Here is a 22,017-nt window from a genome sequence, read left to right on the forward strand (position 1 = left end):
TAGTTATGATTGAATGTAAGAATATGAAGCCACAATTTTCTTCGAACAAAAGACATCCTGTTTCTTCAAGGCTGGACATTGCTTGCATATGAACTGACCAATGACTCATTATGAATGAGAAAGTTCCCTCCCCTAGACCAATAACAGAAAACCTATACACACCCAACAGACTCGGTGTATAGCTGATCCCACACACAGAGCTTGCTGTTCTGTCTTTCCCGGGTGATGGTCGAGATGATATCTGTCCAGTGGCTGTTTGTTTTTGCGGAGAGAGATGGAGCGGAAGGTGCATTGAGCAAATATGGTGATTTATTGCTGGTCGTATTTGAATTAGTTTGTAATAACTGCCTCCTGTGTAAATTATAACCATGTAACTATATATATTCTGTACATTGTGATATATTGTATACATATCCTTTTAATAACAAATATATACATCAATGAGCTTTGGAACTCAGACAATGTGTGTGTGTGTATTGTTTTTCTCTTATGGGATGTAGTGTTTTGCGATGTACAGAGCACATTTATAGCACATGGTAATAAGATGCGTCTGGCGTCCACAGTATATATTAGAGCTGGCATTTTAAATATTTATTAGAAAGTAATTTGACTTAAACACTACATCCCCTGCTCCATCTGTGCTTCATCTGCTCTTCACCCACCCTTCCATCTGTGCCCCATCAACATTACATAACCTGCTCCATCTGTGCTATAGCCTACATCCCCTGCTCCATCTGTGCTACGTTCACCCTTCCATCTGTGCCCCATCCCCTGCTCCATCTACACTACATAACCTGCTCCATCTGTGCTCCATCTGCTCTTCACCCACCCTTCCATCTGTGCCCCATCCCCTGCTCCATCAACATTACATAACCTGCTCGATCTGTGCTACATCCACCCTTCCATCTGTGCCCCATCCCCTGCTCCATCAACATTACATAACCTGCTCCATCTGTGCTATAGCCTACATCCCCTGCTCCATCTGTGCCCCATCCCCTGCTCCATCTACACTACATAACCTGCTCCATCTGTGCTATAGCCTACATCCTCTGCTCCATCTGTGCTACATCCACCCTTCCATCTGTGCCCCATCCCCTGCTCCATCAACATTACATAACCTGCTCCATCTGTGCTATAGCCTACATCCCCTGCTCCATCTGTGCTACATCCACCCTTCCATCTGTGCCCCATCCCCTGCTCCATCTACACTACATAACCTGCTCCATCTGTGCTATAGCCTACATCCTCTGCTCCATCTGTGCTACGCCCACCCTTCCATCTGTGCCCCATCTACACTGCATAACCTGCTCCATCTGTGCTAAAGCCTACATCTCCTGCTCCATCTGTGCTACACCCACCCTTCCATCTGTGCCCCATCCCCTGCTCCATCTACACTACATAACCTGCTTCATCTGTGCTAAAGCCTACATCTCGTGCTCCATCAGTGCTACACCCGCCCTTCCATCTGCACTACATCCCCTGCTCCATCTACACTACATCTCCTGCTCCACCTCCGGCACCATCTACACTACACAACCTCCCTGAGGTTCAGACCTTTTTGAAAGGGGTTCTGCACATCCAGCCTCCATTTGTGGCGCCAACGGCACCCTGGGATTTTGATGTGGTGTTGCAGTTCCCGCAGTCAGCTTGGTTTTAGCCTCTACAGAAGGCTGATATCAAGTTTCTCATGTGGAAGGTGGTCACTTTGTTGGCCTTGGCTTCTGCACAATGTGTGTCGGAATTGGGGGCTTTATCTTGTAAAAGTCCCTATCTGATCTTCCATGAAGACAGGGCAGAACTTATGACTCATCCACAGTTCCTGCCTAAGGTCGTATTGGCTTTCCATATCAACCAACCTATTGTGGTGCCAGTGGCTACTGACTCCTCATTTGCTTCAAAGGCCTTGGATGTTGTGAGGGCTTTGAAGATTTTTGTGAAGAGGATGGCTCATCATAGAAAAAGTGACTCTCTGTTTGTCCTCTATGATCCCAAGAAAACTGGGTGTCCTGCTTCTAAGCAGACTATTTCTCCCTGGGTTAGGTTCACTATCCGGCACGATTATTCCACGGCAGGATTGCAGTGTGCAAGATCTGTAAAGGCCCACTCTACTCGTAAGGTGGGCTCTTCCTGGGCGGCTGCCGGGGTGTCTCTGCTATGCAGCTTTGCCGAGCAGCTACTTGGTCTGGGTCGAACACAGTTGCCAAGTTATACAAGTTCGATACTTTGGCCTCTGATGACCTCAAGTTTGGTCAAGCAGTTTTGCAGGAGCCTCCGCGCGCTCCCTCCCATACTGGGAGCTCTGGTACATCCCATGGTACTAATATGGACCCCAGCATCCTCTAGGAGGTAAGAGAAAATATAATTTTAATTACCTACAGGTAAATCCTTTTCTCGTAGTCTGTAGAGGATGCTGGGCACCCACCCAGCTCTATGTTTTCCTGCATTGGTTTTATAGTTCAGTACTGCCTGGTTCCTAGGTAAGTTCTGTGTTATTTACTGTTTCAGCTGTTGCTGAGTTTTCCGGCATGTTAGCTGGGTTTGCCTGTTGTGTGAGCTGGTATGAATCTCGCCACTATCTGTGTAATTCCTTCTCTCGAAGTATGTCGTCTCCTTGGGCACAGTTTCTAGACTGAGTCTGGTAGGAGGGGCATAGAGGGAGGAGCCAGCCCACACTATTAAACTTAAAGTGCCCATGGCTCCTGGTGGACCTGTCTATACCCCATCGTACTAATATGGACCCCAGCATCCTCTATGGACTAAGAGAAAAGGATTTACCGGTAGGTAATTAAAATCCTATTTTCCGCTATCGCATACTGTTTTAATGTTGCAATTGTGCGCATGTGTACTGCTGCTATGCGAGTGTTTGTCCATGGTGTATTACATCACAACTGGGGACAACAAACATTGAAAGGAAGTGTGTTCATTGCAATCGCAGCACTGAATAGCAAAAAGCATCTATCGCATCGGAAACATCAATACTTGTCAACCATCCGTTTCCGATGGCCATCCTCGTTACTATTCCATGTCCCCCAATTGATAAAAACAAAACACACAAATGGCCAGAAAATCACAAATTCTGCTAGGGTATGTAAACTTATGAGCACAAGTGTGTGTGTGTCTAATATATATATATTTACATATACACAAGGTGCTTCATCGCGCACTACGGGCGCTCTTCACACCGTCGTAAGGGGCTACGCCCCCATAACCTGTGCGTCGGATGGTGAAGGGGGCGTAGGGCCTTGCAATGGTGTGAACAGCGGCTGCAGGGCACACTGTACAGAATGCAGTGGGTGTGGGGGGACCGTGGATGGGGGAAGGGATCGGGAGGGGCTGCGGGTGGGGATGTGTGGGGGAGTGGTATACAGAGGCGTTATGGGTGGGGGAGGGGCGGGGGTTGCGCGGGTAGGGGAGGGGCAGGTACGGGGATTTAGCGGATGGGGGGTGCAGTGGGGCCGCGGGTCAGGAGATTCTGCGGGTGGGGAAGGTGCAAGTGCGCTGCGGGTGGGGTAGGGGGTCCGGAAGCGGTGCGCGTGGGGGAGGGGCAGGTGCGGTGGTGTGGCAGATGGGGAGGGGGTCCAGAGGCGGTGGGGACGCGGGTGGGGTAGGGGGTCAGGAGGTGCTGTGGGTGGGGAAAGGGCGATTGCGGGGGATGACTGCGGATGGGGTAGGGTGTCTGTAGATGCTGTGGGTGGAGGGGGGGGTCTGCGGTTGGGAGGTTCGGTGGATGAGGGAGGGGCAGGGGAGTGAGGTCCGGGGGTGGCGGAGTGGCGTGTGGTGGAGAGGCAGGTGCGGGGGTTGCGTGATCCACTCTGCCAGACATCCCCCATCCCGCCAGGCAGCTCAGCAGTGTGCGGTGTCCGTGCTCCTGGGTGAGCCCCTGTGCCTGACATTTGCCCCCCCAGCAGCCGCCCCACATGCAGCGGTCCAAACTGGTCACATCAGGCACCTACTGGGAGCACCGGGCGGAGCGCTGTGAGAGGGCTGTGGCGGCAATAGGAGCGCAGTGCATGGTAGTCTCTGTCCTCGCTGGGGCAGGCCGTTGTATAGGCTGCTGTGACAGGCGGTAGGGGAAAGGCACCGCGGCTCAGACGGGGAGCGGGAGTGAGAGCCGCTCGGTGTCAGACGGAGAGTCGCCTCCGGGCATCACATCACCGCCGCGGGCCCGGGGTTACGATGGATGCCTCTAGACCGGACCTTGGTCAGAAGACTGGGGACATGTGAGAAGGCGCGTGGTGTGTGGCAGAGCTTCTCCTCATTGTCAGCCGTCACTCATCTGCATTGATTAGCCCACATCTGTGACTCCACCCAGCGTTAGAGGGCCAGGCACAGAGTCACAGGGCTAATATACAGGATATTGTGGAAGGGGTACATAGATAGTGGGTGTTGTATAGAAAAGGGTGTGTGTGGGGCTGGGCTGAGTGAGGGTAAACGGTGTATGTGGTTTGGGCAGGGTATGAGTTGGCGTAGGGGTGAGGGGTTAGGTGGTGTAGTAGTTGGTGGAGTTGTATGTGTGTGTTGTTGGGTGTGTTTGTTGGAAGGTGTCATGGGTGTGGCTTTTCTGCATAGGGTGGGTTGTGTAGTGTATTGTGGTGTGTGGATGGGAGGTTGGAGGGGGGGGGGGTAGGAGTTGGCATGTGGGTGGTTGTTAGTGAGATGGGTACAGTTGTGGGGTAATTGTTGTGGTTATGGTTTGACAGATTCCATGGGCTGCTTAGAGAGGGAGGTGGGTGTGCAATAGGGGTAGTGTTGTGCAGGATTGTGGAGGGTGTGGAAGGGAATGTGGGTGCTGGAGTGTTATTTTGGAGGTGTAAGTGGGTGTGTGTGTGGGTGAAGTAAAAGTTTTGGGTAGTGATGTATGGTGCTTGCAGAATAGGGTGGGGGTGGATGCCTGTAAATGTATTGGTGTAGGGGTGAGGGTTGGGGGTGGTGACAGGGTGTGCAGTGTGTGATGGAGTTGTGGTTGTGGGTGTTAGGGGGATGGAGTGTTGATATGTGCTGGATTGGTGGAGGGTGGTGGGGTTATTTTTGTTGGGGGGTAGGAATGTGTGCACGGAGGGTTTGATGTATGTTTTTTTGTGTGGGGAGAAGCTGGATGGGTGCTGTTTTTGTGGTGTGTGGTTGGCAGGTATTGGGTTATGGTGGGTGTGGGATGTCCTTACGGTGTGTGTGGTGTTTAGGAGAGGGGTGTGGTTGGGTGTGAGTGTGTGTGTAAGAAAGTGTGTTGGCTGTGTGTGTGATTTGTGTATGTAAATGTGGCATACCTCCCAACCTGTAACTGGAGTGAAGAGGGACACTTTAGATATGTGCGGGGGCAGCGTGTGGGGTTGGTCGTGAAAGTGGGCGTGGGCTTGTAAAAAGTGGGGTGGCTTTGTGGTGGTGCAGAGATTGCAGATCATGGCCCCCGTTTTTTGTCATAGAGGGGGCATGTTGAGCGCTCTGTGAGCTGCTGGCATGCCCCCTCTCCTCTGTCTCTATGTGCACAGCGTCTATTCAACGCTGCTGTGTTAGGCAGAGCAGTGATTGACAGGTGGCTGCCAACGTCCCAGCCCCCACAACGCGAGACACTGCGATCCGCGGGTGGGACAGCAGGACAGTTAGGAGGTATGTGTGGTGTGATGGTGATAGGGGCAGGTGTGAAAGTGTGTGGGTGATGGGGGTGTAAACATGGTGAAAGTGTAATGTGTATTTTTTTGGGGGGGGGTGTAGGGTGCGTGCGTGTTGGTAGCAGTGTGCGTGTGTGGTATATGTGGGTCAAGAGGCAGTAGCAGCAGCTGTGGGCTGCGGACCCCCCGTCCCCCCCCCCCCCCCCTCCTCCCCAACCCTGAGATGAGTGGGCTGTGAGGGGAGCCGTGTGCAAAAGGGAGGCATGCTCACGGATGGCCATAGGGGGATGGGTGTTGGGGGGTGGGATGGCTGATATGTCGGTGGGGTGGCATCTATGAATGTGTGGCTTATGAGTTGATGCCTGGGGGGGCGGTGTATGGTGCTGGGAGGGGAGGGGTTTTGTGTATGTGCCGGGGGGGGTTAGGAGTGGCGAGAGGCCTGCCACCGGCAGACAGACAGGCGGGGGTGAGGGAGGGGGCTGTGGTAGTGTCGTCGTTTGCGGCGGTGTGGTGAGGGGGGCTGGCGGAACACTGTGTGGCGGGGTTGGGAGACTGTCGGGGTTGTGGTGAGGGGGGGTTGTTATCGGCGCTGTGGTGAGGGGGGCTGGCGGAACACTGTGTGCCGGGGTAGGAAGACAGTTTGTGCTGGGGTTGTGGGCAGGGGGGTTGTTATCTGGGGTGTGGTGTGGGGGGCTGGCGGAACACTGTGTGCCGGGGTAGGGAGACAGTTTGTGCTGGGGTTGTGAGAAGGGGGGTTGTTATCGGGGGTGTGGTGAGGGGGGCTGATGGAACACTGTGTGCCGGGGTAGAGAGACAGTTTGTGCTGGGGTTGTGAGAAGGGGGGTTGTTATCGGGGGTGTGGTGAGGGGGGCTGATGGAACACTGTGTGCCGGGTAGGGAGACAGTTTGTGCTGGGGTTGTGAGAAGGGGGGTTGTTATCGGGGGTGTGGTGAGGGGGGCTGATGGAACACTGTTTGCCGGGTAGGGAGACAGTTTGTGCTGGGGTTGTGAGAAGGGGGGTTGTTATCGGGGGTGTGGTGAGGGGGGCTGATGGAACACTGTTTGCCGGGTAGGGAGACAGTTTGTGCTGGGGTTGTGAGAAGGGGGGTTGTTATCGGGGGTGTGGTGAGGGGGGGCTGATGGAACACTGTGTGCCGGGGTAGAGAGACAGTTTGTGCTGGGGTTGTGGGAAGGGGGGTTGTTATCTGGGGTGTGGTGAGGGGGGCTGATGGAACACTGTGTGGCGGGGTAGGGAGACTGTGCTGGGGTTGTGGGAAGGGGGGGTTGTTATCGGGGGTGTGGTGTGGGGGGCTGATGGAACACTGTGTGGCGGGGTCGGGAGACTGTGCTGGGGTTGTGGGAAGGGGGGGGGGGGGTTGTTATCGGGGGTGTGGTGAGGGGGGCTGGCGGAACACTGTGTGGCGGGGTAGGGACACAGTTTGAGCTGGGGTTGTGGGGAGGGCGAGTGCGCTCTGTCTGGCCGAGGCGTGCATGGGGTGCTGCGGGACCATGTGTCCGCGGGGTGCCTGCAATGTGTCAGAAGGTGGAGGGGAGGGGGATGTATCGGCGGTGTGGTGAGGGGGGCTGGCGGAACACTGCGTGGCTGGGTCGGGAGACAGTCTGAGCTGGGGTTGTGGGGAGGGCGGGTGCGCTCTGTGCGGCTGTAGTGTGGATGGGATGCTGCGGGAACGGCTGCAATGTGTCAGATGGTGCAGGGGTTGTGTGGGGGGGAGGGGGTAGGAGTTATCGGTGGTGTGGTGAGGGGGGCTGGCTGTACAGTGTGTGGCAGGGTCGGGAGACAGTTTGAGCTGGGGTTGTGGGGAGGGCGGGTGCGCTCTGTGCGGCTGTAGTGTGGATGGGGTGCTGCAGGACTATGTGCCCGTGGAACGGCTGCAATGTGTCAGATGGTGCAGGGGTTGTGCGGGGGGGGGGGGGGGGGGGGGGTAGGAGTTATCGGTGGTGTGGTGAGGGGGGCTGGCTGTACAGTGTGTGGCGGGGTCGGGAGACAGTTTGAGCTGGGGTTGTGGGGAGGGAGGGTTGCCTCTGTGCGGCTGTGCTGTGGACAGCATGCTGCGGGACTATGTTCCAGGGGCGCGCCTGCAGTGTGTCAGATGCTGCAGGGATTGTGGGGGGGTAATTATCAACGGTGTGGTGAGGGGGTCCGGCAGGACACTGTGTGCCTGGACGGGAGTCAGTTTGTGGTGGGCTTGTGGGGAGGGTGGGCTCTGTGCGGCCGTGCTGCGGGAGTATGTGGCCGCGACGCGTTTTTAGTGTGTCCAATAGTGGTGGGGGGGGGGGGGGTCTGCGGTGTGGTGAGGGGGGCCGGCGGGACTCTATGTGCCGGGACGGGAGACAGTTTGTGTCGGGCTTGTGTGAAGGGTGGGCTCTGTGCGGCCGTGCTGCCGAACTATGTGTCGTCGGCGCGCCTGTAGTGTGTCCGATGGTGCGGGGAAAAAGATTTATCTGCAGTGTGGGGAGGGGGGCCGGCGGGACACAGTGTGCAGGGACGGGAGACAGCTTGTGGGGAGGGTGGGCTATGTGCGGCCGTGCTGTGGTCTGTGCGTGCGTGCTGCGGGGCGCCTGTAGTGTGTCCGATGGTGCGGGGAAAAAGATTTATCTGCAGTGTGGGGAGGGGGGCCGGCGGGACACAGTGTGCAGGGACGGGAGACAGCTTGTCGGGACGGTGGGCTGTGTGCGGCCGTGCTGTGGACTCAGTGCAGCCGTGCTGTGGGCGGCGGGAGAGTGAGCGGCGTTGTGGGCTGCGGGTGTTTTGGCGGCCGTTGTGGGGAAGGTGGTGGTGTTTGTACATATAGTGGGAAGGGTGGTGTGCTATGTGGCTGGGCGGCCGTGGTACGTAACCCTGGCAAGGCAGGATGTGGGTGTTGTTGGTGGGCTTGTGCGGCGGGTGGGTTCGGTGCACTGGGGTTAGGTTGGACAGTGTGTGGTGGATGAGTTCTGCATGTGTCGGTGTGAGGGGGGGTTGTGTGCTGTGAGTGGCTGCATGTGGGGAGCCGGTGGAGGGGGGAATGGAAGGGTGCGTGCGTACCTGCCACTGTGCTGCGTCCGTCCCCTGGTGGCTGCAGGCTGGGGATGGTGGTGGGATTATGTGGCTGGAGCTGCTGCTCAGTTCTGCTAGTGGTGTGCTGGGACAGGGCAGGAGCTGCTAATTCCTCCCAGCGTTAGAGGGCCAGGTACAGACTTACAAGGCAATTATATATATATATATATATATATATATATATATATATATATATATAGACACACACATATGTAGATAGATAGATAGATAGATAGATAGATAGATAGATATCAATCAGGAACTGGAGGCTTTTTGCCAAGAAGAATGGGCAGCTTCTTTACCATCTGAGAAAATAAAGAGCCTCATCCACAACTACCACAAAGACTTCAAGCTGTCATTGATGTTAAAGGGGGCAACACACGGTATTAAGAACTGGGGTATGTAAACTTTTGATCAGGGTCATTTGGGTAGTTTCTGTAGTCATTATGATTTAAAAAGAGTAAACACAGTTGTTTGACAATAAATGGCTTCACCCAACCACTAACCCTGATTGAAAGTAAAGTTTGGGAGTTATCATTCATATTCTCTGACAAATGGCCAGAAAATCACAAATTCTGCTAGGGTGTGTAAACTTATGAGCACAAATTATATATATATATATATATATAGGTTACGTGATTTACAAAACTTTATTAACAACGTAACATTACAATCAGATCGTCTACGTCTCTACATTAAATTACTTCAATTATTTGCTTATTGAAAAAAATACAAAAATAGAAAATCAAAAGTAGCAAAAGAAAAACAAAAAGAAGAATGTTGCTACTACAGGAAAGGATCAAACGGCACAAGGAGAACACGTTCTAGTATTTAGGGTTTGGAGAAGCCGCACGGCTGGTTCAGTCCAGGTTTGTTCATGAATTTGAATTCCGTAAAAAATAGGATTTTGGTACTTAGCAGATAAATTATTTTCTTTGAATCCATAGGGGGCACTGGAGTACTCTTGGGATATGGACGGGGCGTAGCCGGGAATGGCACATTTGAATATTTAAATTAGTAACTGGTCACCCCCTCCATACTCCCATAGAGCCGTCAGTATTTTTACTGAGCTGAACAGGAGCGATAGAGAGGATGAACCATAGAGAATTACATATAACATTATAATATAACGGACAACACTAAAGTTGACATATAACGTAACTGACAACTAACCTGTTGACACCATAATAGATATCACCGTAACATCGTATCCAACGGTGATAATGTGTTACCATAAGATCCACTGAACTTATCACAAGACAGGTAAAACTGCTCTGGGTGGGCGTCCAGTGCCCCCTATGGATTCAAAGAAAAGGATTTATCTGGTAAGTACCAAAATCCTATTTTCTTCTTCATCCACTAGGGGTCACTGGAGTACTCTTGGGATGTACCAAAGTTACCCCCTAGGGCGGGAGAGCTGTTTGGCACCTGTAACACTAGACTGCCAAAGCTAGAAGCTGATGCCGTAAACGTAGCAAACTTGTAAAAGCGCACAAACGTGTGCACTGATGACCATGTAGCAGCTCGTCTAAGTTGTTTCTTAGAAGCTCCACGACCTGCTGCCCATGACGTTCCCAAAGAACGTGTGGAATGGTCTGACATTGATGTAGGCGGTTGTAGCCTGCCCATGACGTTCCCAAGAACGTGTGGAATGGTCCGACATTGATGTAGGCGGTTGTAGCCTGCCCATGACGTTCCCAAGAACGTGTGGAATGGTCTGACATTGATGTAGGCGGTTGTAGCCTATGATGAAGCTAAGCCTGACGTATGGTATAAGGTCTGCTTGGAAGCTGGCCAAGCCATCTTAACTACATTCTAGAGAACAAACAATATGTCTGTTAAACTAACAATTGATGTTTGGGCTACCTAAACGCGTAGTGCGCGTACCACCTCTAAAGTAACTGAAGTTCTTGAACCTACTGATAACACAGGAACTACGATTGATTAAGTGATATGTAACATCTTTGGTAAGAAAAAGAAATTTGTGCGAAGTTCCGCTCTATGATCATAAAACACCAGATTGGGTGGCTTGCATGACAAGGCACCCAATGTTAAAACACGCCTTGCTGAGGCTAAGGCTAAGAGAAACTGGTATAAATGGAGGTTGTACTCTGAGGACACCTTGCAGGAAGGGGTGTAAAATCGGCAAAAGAGCCAAACGCCTTTGAAGGTAAATTGACAAGGCAAAGACCTGCACCTCGGGTGTAGAAGTGTAGTCCTCCACCTAACCCAGTCTGTAAAAATATTAAAAGACGGGATAACTTGAAAGATGATGTCGGAAACTTCAGAGCTTCACCCCAACCTATATAGGCACACCAAATTCTGTGATAATGAGCTGCCGTAACTGGCTTCCTAGCACGTAACAAAAACCTTGAAGTTTCTGTGGACTTCGTCCACTGTACCTTCCCGACTGGAGGCACAGAAAAATACTGGAGGCTCTATGGGAGTATGCAGGGGGTGACTAGTTACTAAGTTAAATATTTAAATGTGCCATTCCCAGCTATGCCCCGTCCATATCCCAAGAGTACTCCAGTGTCCCCTAGTGGATGAAAAAAAAACATTTCTGGATGGCATCTGCCAATCCCGTCTCTCACCTCAGCGTGTGTGTGGCCCAATCAGATGAGATTTGGTTGTTCGTCTCCCAGGATGCCCTTCTGCGGTTGCTGCAGCTTATTGGCAGGAGGGGAGGGGGGGGGGGGGGGGGATTTATCAATCATTCCGAAGAGGCAACCAGATTATGGATATCATCTATCCTGTACATTGTATAAAATGCTAGCTGATTGCCCAAAGCAACCAACTGATGACTCTCCCCCCATAGTGCAGGTGGAAGGGGATTACTGATAGGTATCGATCTTCCAAACACAGATTCCGTAATGCCTGACAGTGACACTACAGCATGCAATAGGATCACTGTCTGGCAGTGCGGCTTTTGTAGGGCCACAGGTGGTGTTCTAGGCGGGTAATGGACCCGATATCACAGGTGTAACGCTGCATCATGCTTACCGGCAGACGTACGAAGCCTTGTAAAGTGAGAGAGTGGAGAAAGATAAACTATCAACCAACCAGCTCCTCACTGTCATTTTTACAGCCTGTAGCATAGCAGTTAGGAGCAGAGTGGCTGGTACTTTATCTCTCTCCACTCTCTCTCCAGAGCTTAGTACATCTCCCCCAAAGGAGGTGAACTTGGACATGAGAGAACTATGTTGAAAGACTGACAGCAAGACTATTACTCTAAACTGCCACTAGAGGGTGCCAGACCCTCAGTAAGTAAAATCTTAATGAATCAGCCCATATAGGAGCGTTGGCCCTCGTCATACTCTGATTACCCAGCGGGAGACTCAGATAGCTCTCATTACCCACTAGTGACCGGTCTCGCAAAGGATTTATTTCCATGCACAGATATCTCAAGGGAATGGGAGCCTAAAGGCACTGTGGGTTGTACGGCTACAGGAGACCTATACAATCAGATACAACCAGATTGTACGAGTCTCACCCTCTCCGTTCTAAGGCAATACTTGTCATTTCCATCTATGTTTAAGGCACAATTCTTATTTCCTGAATGATAACAGCGTTCTCCTGTATACTCTACAACTGGTGATTATTACTATGTAATTCCCCTCCTCTCACATGACAATAACGACCAGTAGTTTATATAGAGAATTTCTCTGTTCTATATCGGCACATGGATTCCTGGACTGTAGAGCAGCATGTAGTGTCCGGATATCTGCTGCGGGTTACATTCTGCCTCCTGTCTCCCCCTTATTTCTGTTCCACCTTCCTTACAAACTGCTGGATGTCTTTCGCCAGAATCTCCGGCTCCTCGAAGGCAGCGAAGTGACCCCCTCGGGGCATGTAGCTGAAGGAGACGATGTTGATGAATTTCTGCTTGGCCCATAGGAGGGGACAATGCAGCAGGTCATTGGGGAAAGAAGCGATGCCGGTGGGGACCTTGACGAGTACTCTGGAAGACATTAAGAGACAGCGATAATAAATAGCATGAACATCACCATTACATAAGCCACAGACAGCCAGACTGAGCGTTACGGGGCACAGGGGTCTATGTAATAAGACTCGCAGAGAGAGAAACAACCATACAGTCAGCTCCTAGCTGTCATTTTTGGATCCCAGTCTGTAACCTGACAGTTAATGCAGCAACCAATCAGCTCCTATCACCTTCCAGGCTTAATACATCTGCCCCATACCCTGATATTCTTGTCAATGCTGTATACCAGCCTGAGCAATAGGATTAGGTGGTGATATTGCACCGCACGTGGCCATTTGAGGAGAGCCGCAATTATCTACCAGCCAGTGCAGGGGGAAGACAGCGGCCACCTGCAATCATCTGCGTCGCATGCAGTTGCAACCACTTTAGCACCTTTTTGGCACAGTCCCATCTGGGGTTTTATGCTAATATCAGCCCTTCTCCTGGTGTACAAGTCTGTGCCTGAAGAGAGTGATTAACCAATCATGCAGTACGTCTGCATCACGCCCTGAAGTTGGACCATCTTTGTGCATCTGAATAGCCCCCTTAAAGTCACCGACAAGAACCGCAACGGCGGCTCTGCATGAACACAGTGTGTAACGAACACACAAACAAACCCGTGCGCTGACTTTGGTGGAGTTCTGATTTGAATAACTATTTATTTGTTAGTTGATGCTGCTGCTGCGTCCCCCTAATGAGGTAATTGCTAACCTCAGCGGAATATAGCTAAAGAAAAAAGATTTTTTTGGTGGGGATGCGCTACACCACTAGCAAATATTTAGACAAATACAATAAACAATCTAAAAGTATATATTATTATATATGCATAAAAACGGATTTATTCCACTTAGGACAGTCATGTGATTTAATTAAAACTGATGTGGTTTATTTTCTCATAAACAAGATTAAGAAACCTAAAAATATACATAGATAACCCGTATACCAGTTAAACATGAAAAGACAATTAGTCAAAATCCTCAGATAACATAAGTGCTCTCCGTGTGTATAATTGCACTCAATGTACCATTCAAGATTATAATTGATGATTCGAAAATTTAGAACTTTGCGTTTTTTTAACATCTAGAGTCCTGTTGTATCTTATTTGGTCAGATCCGATGCAATGTAACACAGTCCTTGTTACAGAGGCTTTTAAAAGAGAACGTTCTATGCGTCACTGCTGTGCACAGCTATAGATGCTTTTTTTTTAAATACATGCATGTAATTTGTAACTCCCTTATTGTAACTTTCCAAGGGCCCTACTCACTGGCCGACCCGCCGCCGAGCTGCCCGACGGTGGATACGGCCGACGAGCGACCCGGCGGCGGGGGGGGCAGTGACGGGGGGAGTGAAGTTTCTTCACTCCCCCCGTCACGCGGCTGCATTGAAGTGCAGGCAAATATGGACGAGATCGTCCATATTGGCCTGCATGCACAGCCGACGGGAGACCAGCGATGAACGAGCGCGGGGCCGCGCATCGTTCATCGCTGGAGTCTCCACACTGAAAGATATGAACGAGTTCTCGTTCATTTATGAACGAGATCGTTCATATCTTTCATAATATCGCCAAGTGTGTAGGGCCTATAACAATTAACTAGCGTCCACTCGTCTCCCCTGGTTCCAAAGCACACAGCTTAATCCCTTCCATTCATTGCTGTTTTTAACCCGTTGTGATTATTAGCGGGATCTGTAATGCGCTGTAGGTTCCAATTTCCTTGGGCTCTGTGGTTCCTCTCAATCAAGGTGCTACATGGGCTCCTTAATCCGTGTTAAAGAGCCCGGATTAAGGAGCCCATCTAGCACCTTGATTGAGAGGAACCACAGACCCCAAGGAAATTGGAACCTACAGCGCATTACAGATCCGGTAATAATCACAACAACGGGTTAAAAACAGCAATGAACGGAAGGGATTAAGCTGTGTGCTTTGGAACCAGGGGAGATGAGTGGACGCTAGTTAATTGTTGGAAAGTTACAATAAGGGAGTTACAAATTACATGCATGTAGTTTAAAAAAAGCATCTATAGCTGTGCACAGCAGTGACGCATAGAACGTTCTCTTTTAAAAGCCTCTGTAACAAGGACTGTGTTACATTGCATCGGATCTGACCAAATAAGATACAACAGGACTCTAGATGTTAAAAAAACGCAAAGTTCTAAATTTTCGAATCATCAATTATAATCTTGAATGGTACATTGAGTGCAATTATACACACGGAGAGCACTTATGTTATCTGAGGATTTTGACTAATTGTCTTTTCATGTTTAACCGGTATACTGTGTAACGCACGCTCTGTATGAGCTTTTAAGGATTTTCCGCGCACACACAGTGACAGTCGCACAACTCCGTGAACTTCGGCATTGTCCTAAATGTCTGACGTATCTATACCAAGTATTTTAGATGGGAATCGCTCCAGCAGAACACATATCAGATTTTGCCCTTTAACTTCGGTACTTTCTGATAATGAAAAAGCTTTAATAGACATATTTACACTTTATCTATGGTTTTACCCTCAAGATGCCATCTATTAAATACACTGCATGCATGCACAGAAGTTACTACACATATAACTGGGGGGTCATTCAGACCCGATCGCTGCTGTGCCTTTTCGCACAGCAGCGATCGGATCTGAACTGTGCATGCGTCGGCGCTGCAGTGCAGTGCACTGGCGCATGTCAAACAGCCGACGTCTGTCTTTAGCTAGCGATCACCTCTGCCTGATTGACAAGCCGTTTAGGTGGCAAGGTCCAGCCAACACAGGCGTGGCCGGACCGTGTGGGGGGCGCGCGGCGTCACACGCTGCCGCAGCGACGAGTAACTCCCGGCCAGCGCGCAGGAGCTGCGCTGGCTGGGAGCTACTCCTGAAGTATAAAAGCATTGCCGCTGTGCGATGCTTTTGTCCTTCTGCGTCGGGGCAGGGACTGACATGCGGGGCGGACTAGACCTGTGCTGGGTGTCCCCCCACGTCAGGGAAGCCGATCGTAGCTGTGCTAAATGTAGCACAGCTACAATCAACTCTGAATCACCCCCTGCATCCAGGACAGAGCAGAGATACGTCGTGCACAAGGGCACTGAAAATAGGATTAATTAGCTACTGGTAAATCCTTTTCTCATAGTCCGTAGAGAATGCTGGGGTCCATTTAGTACCATGGGGTATAGGCGGGCCCTTTGGCAGCCACCAGCACTTTAAGAGTTTAATAGTGTGGGCTGGCTCCTCCCTCTATGCCCCTCCTACCAGACTCAGTTTAGAAACTGTGCCCAAGGAGATGAACAACTTCGAGAGAAGGATTTTACATAGATAGTGGCGAGATTCATAACCAGCTCACACATAACAAAAAGGGAAGCCAAGCTAATCAACTTAGAACAATTCAACAACGGCTGAAACAACAACAACAATACTGAACCAAGTAACAATGCAGGAATATGAAGCACTGGGCAGGCGCCCAGCATCCTCTACAGACTACGAGAAAAGGATTTACTGGTAGATAATTAAAATCTATTTTCTCTTACGTCCTAGAGGATGCTGGGGTCCATTTAGTACCATGGGGATGTACCAAAGCTCACAGTATGGGAGGGAGAGTGCTGAGGTTCCTGCAGAACCGATTGACCAAACTTTAGGTCCTCAGAGGCCAAAGTATCGAACTTGTAGAACTTAGCAAACGTGTTCAACCCAGACCAAGTAGCTGCTTAGCAAAGCTCTAAAGCAAAGACACCCCGGGCAGCCGCCCAGGAAGAACCCACTTTACGAGTAGATTGGGCCTTAACAGATTTTGTACACGGCAAACCTGCCGTAGAATAAGCATGCTGGATTGTGAACCTGATACAGCGAGAGATCATCTGCTTAGAAGTAGGACACCCAACCTTGTTGGGATCATAAAAGGACAAATAACGCATCAGACTTCCTATGACGAGAAGTTCTCTTCACATAAATTTTTTAAGCCCTTACCACTTCCAAGGACTTTGAGGTAATTGAGGAGTCAGTAGCCACTGGCACCACAATAGGTTGGTTGATATGAAAAGCTGACAACCTTCGGAAGAAATTGCTTACGCGTTCTAAGCTCAGCTTTATCTTCATGGAAAATCAAATAGGGGCTCTTGCATGACAATGCCCCAAATTCAGACACGTCTAGCAGATACCAATGCCAACAGTGTGACCGCCTTCCATCCACCTCGTGCAAAGGTTCGAACCAATCCAATTGCAGGAACTGCAGCCCCACATTAAGAGGCACAAAGGGCGATTGGATGTGCAGAACCCATTTCAAGAATGTCTGAACCTCAGGGAGGGCAGCCAACTGTTTCTGGAAGAATATGGAAAAGGCCAAAATCTGGACCTTTATGGAGCCCAAGCATAGGTCCACATCCACACCTGCTTGCAGAAACCGTCCCAGTTGAAACTCCACCGTTGGAAACTTCTCGGAGTCACACCAAGACACATACTTTTTTCAAATCCAATGGGAATGTTTAGACGTTACTCCCTTCCTAGCTTGTATCAGGGTAGGAATTACCTTTTTCGGAATGCCCTTCCGAGCTAAGATCTGGCGTTCAACCTCCATGCCATAAAACATAGCCGCGGTAAGTCTTGATAGGCGAACGGCCCCTGTTGCAGAAGGTCCTCACGAAGAGGAAAAGGCCTCGGATCCTCCAGGAGTAATTCCAGAAGATCGGCGTACCAAGCCCTCCTTGAGGATCCCCAGAACTCTTGTTCTTTTTCTGAGTTTGAGAACCCTTGGGATAAGTGTAAGTGGAGGGAACACATACACCGACTGGAACACCCACGAAGTTACCAGTGCATCCACCGTCTGTGGGTCTCTCGTCCTGGAACAGTACCTCCGAAGCTTCTTGTTGAGACGAGAGGACATCATGTCTACATGAGGAACTCCCCATCGGCTTGTCACCTCTGCGAGCACCTCCGGGTGGAGGCCCAATTCTCCTGGATGGAGATCGTGTCTGCTGAGGAAGTCCGCTTCCCAGTTGTCCACTCCCGGAATGAAGATTGCCGATAGTGCCAGCGCGTGCTTTTCAGCCCAGAGGATAATTCTTGTTACGTATGACATTGCCGCTCTGCTCTTCGTTCCGCCCTGATGGTTTATGTAAGACACTGCTGTGACATTGTCCGACAGGACCTGTATGGCCCGATCTTGCAGAAGATGTGCCGCTTGTAGAAGGCAGTTCCAGAATGTTTATTGGAAGTATGGACTCCAGACTTGACCACTTTCCTTGGAACTTTTCCCCTTGGGTGACCGCTCCCCAACCTCTGAGACTTGCATCCGTGCTTAGAAGGATCCAATTCTGAATCCCGAACCTGAGGCCTTCCAGTAGGTGAGAAGTTTGCAGCCACCAAAGGAGTGAAATTCTGGCTTTCGGCGACAGGCGTATCCGCTGGTGCATGTGAAGGTGTGATCCCGACCATTTGTGTAGGAGATCTAGCTGGAATGACCGCGCATGGAACCTTCCATACTGAAGAGCCTCGTAGGAGGCCACCATCTTCCCCAGAAGGCAAATACACTGATGAACCGAAACCTGGGCTGGCTTCAGGACATCCCGAACCATTGATTGGATCACCAACGCTTTCTCCAACGGTAGAAACACCCTCAGCACTTCCGTGTCGAGTATTATCCCCAAGAAGTGTAGTCTCCTTGCCGGCTCCAAATGTGACTTTGGAAGGTTCAGGATCCACCAATGATCCTGGAGCAGTCAAGTTGAGAGAGCAATACTCTGCAACAACCCCTCCCTGGAAGATGCTTTTATCAGCAGATCGTCCAGATATGGAATTATGTTCACTCCCTGCCTGCGGAGGAGTAGCATCATCTCTGCCATGACCTTGGTGAACACCCTCGGTGCTGTGGAGAGGCCAAAAGGCAGTGCCTGGAACCAATAGTGACAATCCAGCAGCGCAAACCTGAGATAAGCCTGGTGAGGCGGCCAGATCGGAATGTGAAGGTATGCATCCTTGATATCAAGGTATACTAGGAATTCCCCCCCTCCTCCAGACCGGAGATCACTGCTCTCAGAGACTCCATCTTGAATTTGAATTCCCTTAAGTAGGGGTTCAATGACTTTAGGTTTAAAATCGGCCTTACTGAACCACCCGGTTTCGGCACCACAAACAGGTTTGAGTAATAACCCTTGCAGTGTAGATGAGGTGGAACTGGGACAATAATATCTGTTCGGACCAATTTTTGAATGGCTTCCTGTAGGATAGCACTTTCTGTCCACGAAACTGGTAAGCCTGATTTGAAGAATCTGTGAGGTGGGAGTTCCTGAAACTCCAGTCTGTAGCCCTGGGTAACAATGTCTGTCATCCAGGGGTCTAGGTCTGATGACGCCCAGATGTGACTGAAATATTTTAGTCTCGCTCCCACCTGCCCGATCTCCAAGCTGGGAGGACCACCATCATGCTGAAGATTTGGAGGAAACAGAACCTGGTTTCTGTTCCTATGAACCTGTTGGTGCAGGTTTTTTGCATTTTCTCCAACCACCCCTAAAGAAGATGCAAGGGGATTTGGATGTTTTTAAAATTTTGCGGTCCAAAAGGACTGCAGTGTGGACGTAGGATAAGATTTCCTAGCCGGTGGAGCTGCTGAGGGGAGAAAGGTTGACTTACCCGCAGTTGCCGTGGAAATCCACGCATCCAATGCATCTCCAAACAGAGGCTGACCTGTGAAGGGTAGGTTCTCCACACTTTTCTTAGATTCTGCATCCGCAGTCCATTGGCGTAGCCAGAGTCCTCTGCGTGCTGAGAACACCATGGAAGTAGCCCTTGCATTCAGCATTCCAAGGTTTTTCATGGCCTCCACCACGAACCCATCAGAATCCTGTATGTGACGCAAAAACAAATCATGTCACACCTATCTATAGTATCTAAGTCCTCTAGTAATGTGCCTGACCACTTTACTATGGCTTTAGAAATCCACGCACAAGCAATAGCGGGCCTTAAAGCCGCGCCTGTAGCAGTGTATAGAGATTTGAGTATAGTCTCAATCTTGTGGTCAACCGGCTCCTTTAGGGCGGTTGAACCAGGGACAGGTAAAACCACCTTTTTAGACAACCTAGATAAAGAAGCGTCTACTATAGGGGGGTTTTCCCATTCCTTTCTATCCTCCTCAGGGAAAGGAAAAGCAATGACAATTCTTTTAGGGATTTGGAATTTTTTCTCTGGGTTTTCCCAGGATTTTTCAAATAAAGAGTTCAGCTCTTTAGAAGCAGGGATACTGAGGGAGTTCTTATTTTCCGTAAAATAAGATTCCTCTTCCGGCTCAGGTACCTTTTCAGTAATATGCAAAACTTATCAGCACATGATACAGAGCCCTTAGACACGGTAATGTGGATATATACACAGACACACACACACAGGAAAATCAGACAGTTTCCCCCAGAGTACCTTCAGAGAGTCACAGAGTATAAGGAGCCAGCCACATAGCGCCCCAGTGAGCAGTTATTATGATAACAGCCCGGCGCAGACTAAATAACCATAATAGGTTAAATAGTACCAACTACACTCTCTCCTCCCTAGGGGGTGACGGCCGTGCTGCGGGAGTGGTCGCCTCGTGGGCTTGCGATCAGCACCATCAGGAGCTCAATGTATTGTCAGCGGAGATAGAGAACCGTTAACTTCAAGAGTTGGTTCCTACTCCCCCCCCCCTCCTAAGTCACACGAAGCAGGGAGGCTGTTGCCGCAGCTTTCCTGTACCTAACAGCTCTCAGAAAACAAAAAAACTAGAAAAACTCCTAGGAGCTCCCCTAGCTGTGACCGGCTCCACCGGGCACATTTTCTAAACTGAGTCTGGTAGGAGGGGCATAGAGGGAGGAGCCAGCCCACACTACTAAACTCTTAAAGTGCCAGTGGCTCCCAAAGGACCCGCCTATACCCCATGGTACTAAATGGACCCCAGCATCCTCTAGGATTTAAGATAAAATAAAACTAAAGAAACTGGGTAGAGAGCAATATAGTTAGTAAATGTTGCAGGGGGGCGTGTGTAAATGATATAATAAAGTTACCTGCAGGTGGTCCATAACCTATATATAATATGAATTATAATAATATGTCCTTATTACACACACACAAAGACTCCACTATGATCCCCTCACAGCTCCGACACCAGTGAACCCACAGCAACCTGCGCAGTACGAGACACGTACCTGTCATGTTTGGACACGCCAATTCCTTTGCCGACGGTCTCCTTGTAGAACCTCATTGAGGACACAATGGAGCCAGTCAGCCAGTAAATCATGACGTTGGTCAGAAGGTCGTCCAGGGAGAACTTTCTGGAATGTATGGAAACATGGCGTCAGTGCGGGAAGTAATCACCATTTGCAAACAAAACTAAAAAGGACTAAAGCGGAATGAATTCTAAACACAGCCTCATATTATACTTTACACCATAGATACGGTATACTGTACAATAGAGATTTCCTCGTCTACCTCTCCAGGCCTCCGTCCTCATAATCACGGAAATCGGGTTCTGTCCAGGTCGAGAACTTCTCCAGAATATACGCGGCGAGCCCAACGGGGGAGTCATTTAATCCGCAGCCTGCAGGAGCAACATTTGACATTGAAAATATTACTACCTAGCTGTTCTATCCGTTCTTCTCACGGAAGCGTCCGATTGTCACAGTTGTAAATATAAACGAGTTAAATAATTTGGTAAATCTATAGAGATGTAAATTTGAGACGTGTTAATGTAAGTAAATATTAATCTATGGTTCTTGGCGTTACCCGAGGAGCACCCGTAGCAGACACGGTAAAAATAAGATTTTAAACCTACCGGTAAATCTTTTTCTCGTAGTCCGTAGAGGATGCTGGGGACTCCGTAAGGACCATGGGGATAGACGGGCTCCGGAGGAGACATGGGCACTTTAAGACTTTAGGCTCTGGGTGTGCACTGGCTCCTCCCTCTATGCCCCTCCTCCAGACCTCAGTTAGAGAAACTGTGCCCAGAGGAGACGGACAGTACAAGGAAAGGATTTTAGGTAATCCAAGGGCAAGATTCATACCAGCCACACCATACCAGCCACACCAATCACACCGTATAACTTATGATATACTATCTAGTTAACAGTATGAAAAACCAACATAGCCTCGGTCCACCACCGATGAAACTATAACATAACCCTTATTGTACGCAATAACTATATACAAGCCTTGCAGAAGTAGTCCGCACTTGGGACGGGCGCCCAGCATCCTCTACGGACTACGAGAAAAAGATTTACCGGTAGGTTTAAAATCTTATTTTCTCTAACGTCCTAGAGGATGCTGGGACTCCGTAAGTACCATGGGGATTATACCAAAGCTCCCAAACGGGCGGGAGAGTGCGGATGACTCTGCAGCACCGATTGAGCAAACAGGAGGTCCTCCTCAGCCAGGGTATCAAACTTAT

At 50.0% G+C, this 22,017-nt stretch overlaps 1 protein-coding gene across 1 annotated transcript in view; it reads right to left on the reverse strand.

Moving 5' to 3' along the window:
* Positions 1-9,295: 9,295 nt before the first annotated feature.
* LOC134910679 (epoxide hydrolase 1-like) overlaps positions 9,296-22,017 on the reverse strand; it is a 79,815-nt gene continuing 67,093 nt past the window's right edge. The window contains exons 7-9 of the mRNA XM_063918987.1: positions 21,063-21,171; positions 20,780-20,905; positions 9,296-12,625 (exon numbers count right to left, since the gene is read on the reverse strand). Coding sequence (XP_063775057.1) covers positions 12,424-12,625; positions 20,780-20,905; positions 21,063-21,171 — 437 coding nt within the window. The 3' untranslated portion in view covers positions 9,296-12,423. The remainder of the gene's footprint in view (positions 12,626-20,779; positions 20,906-21,062; positions 21,172-22,017) is intronic.

This window comes from Pseudophryne corroboree, chromosome 4 (assembly GCF_028390025.1).
Source record: "Pseudophryne corroboree isolate aPseCor3 chromosome 4, aPseCor3.hap2, whole genome shotgun sequence".
Taxonomy (NCBI): domain Eukaryota; kingdom Metazoa; phylum Chordata; class Amphibia; order Anura; family Myobatrachidae; genus Pseudophryne; species Pseudophryne corroboree.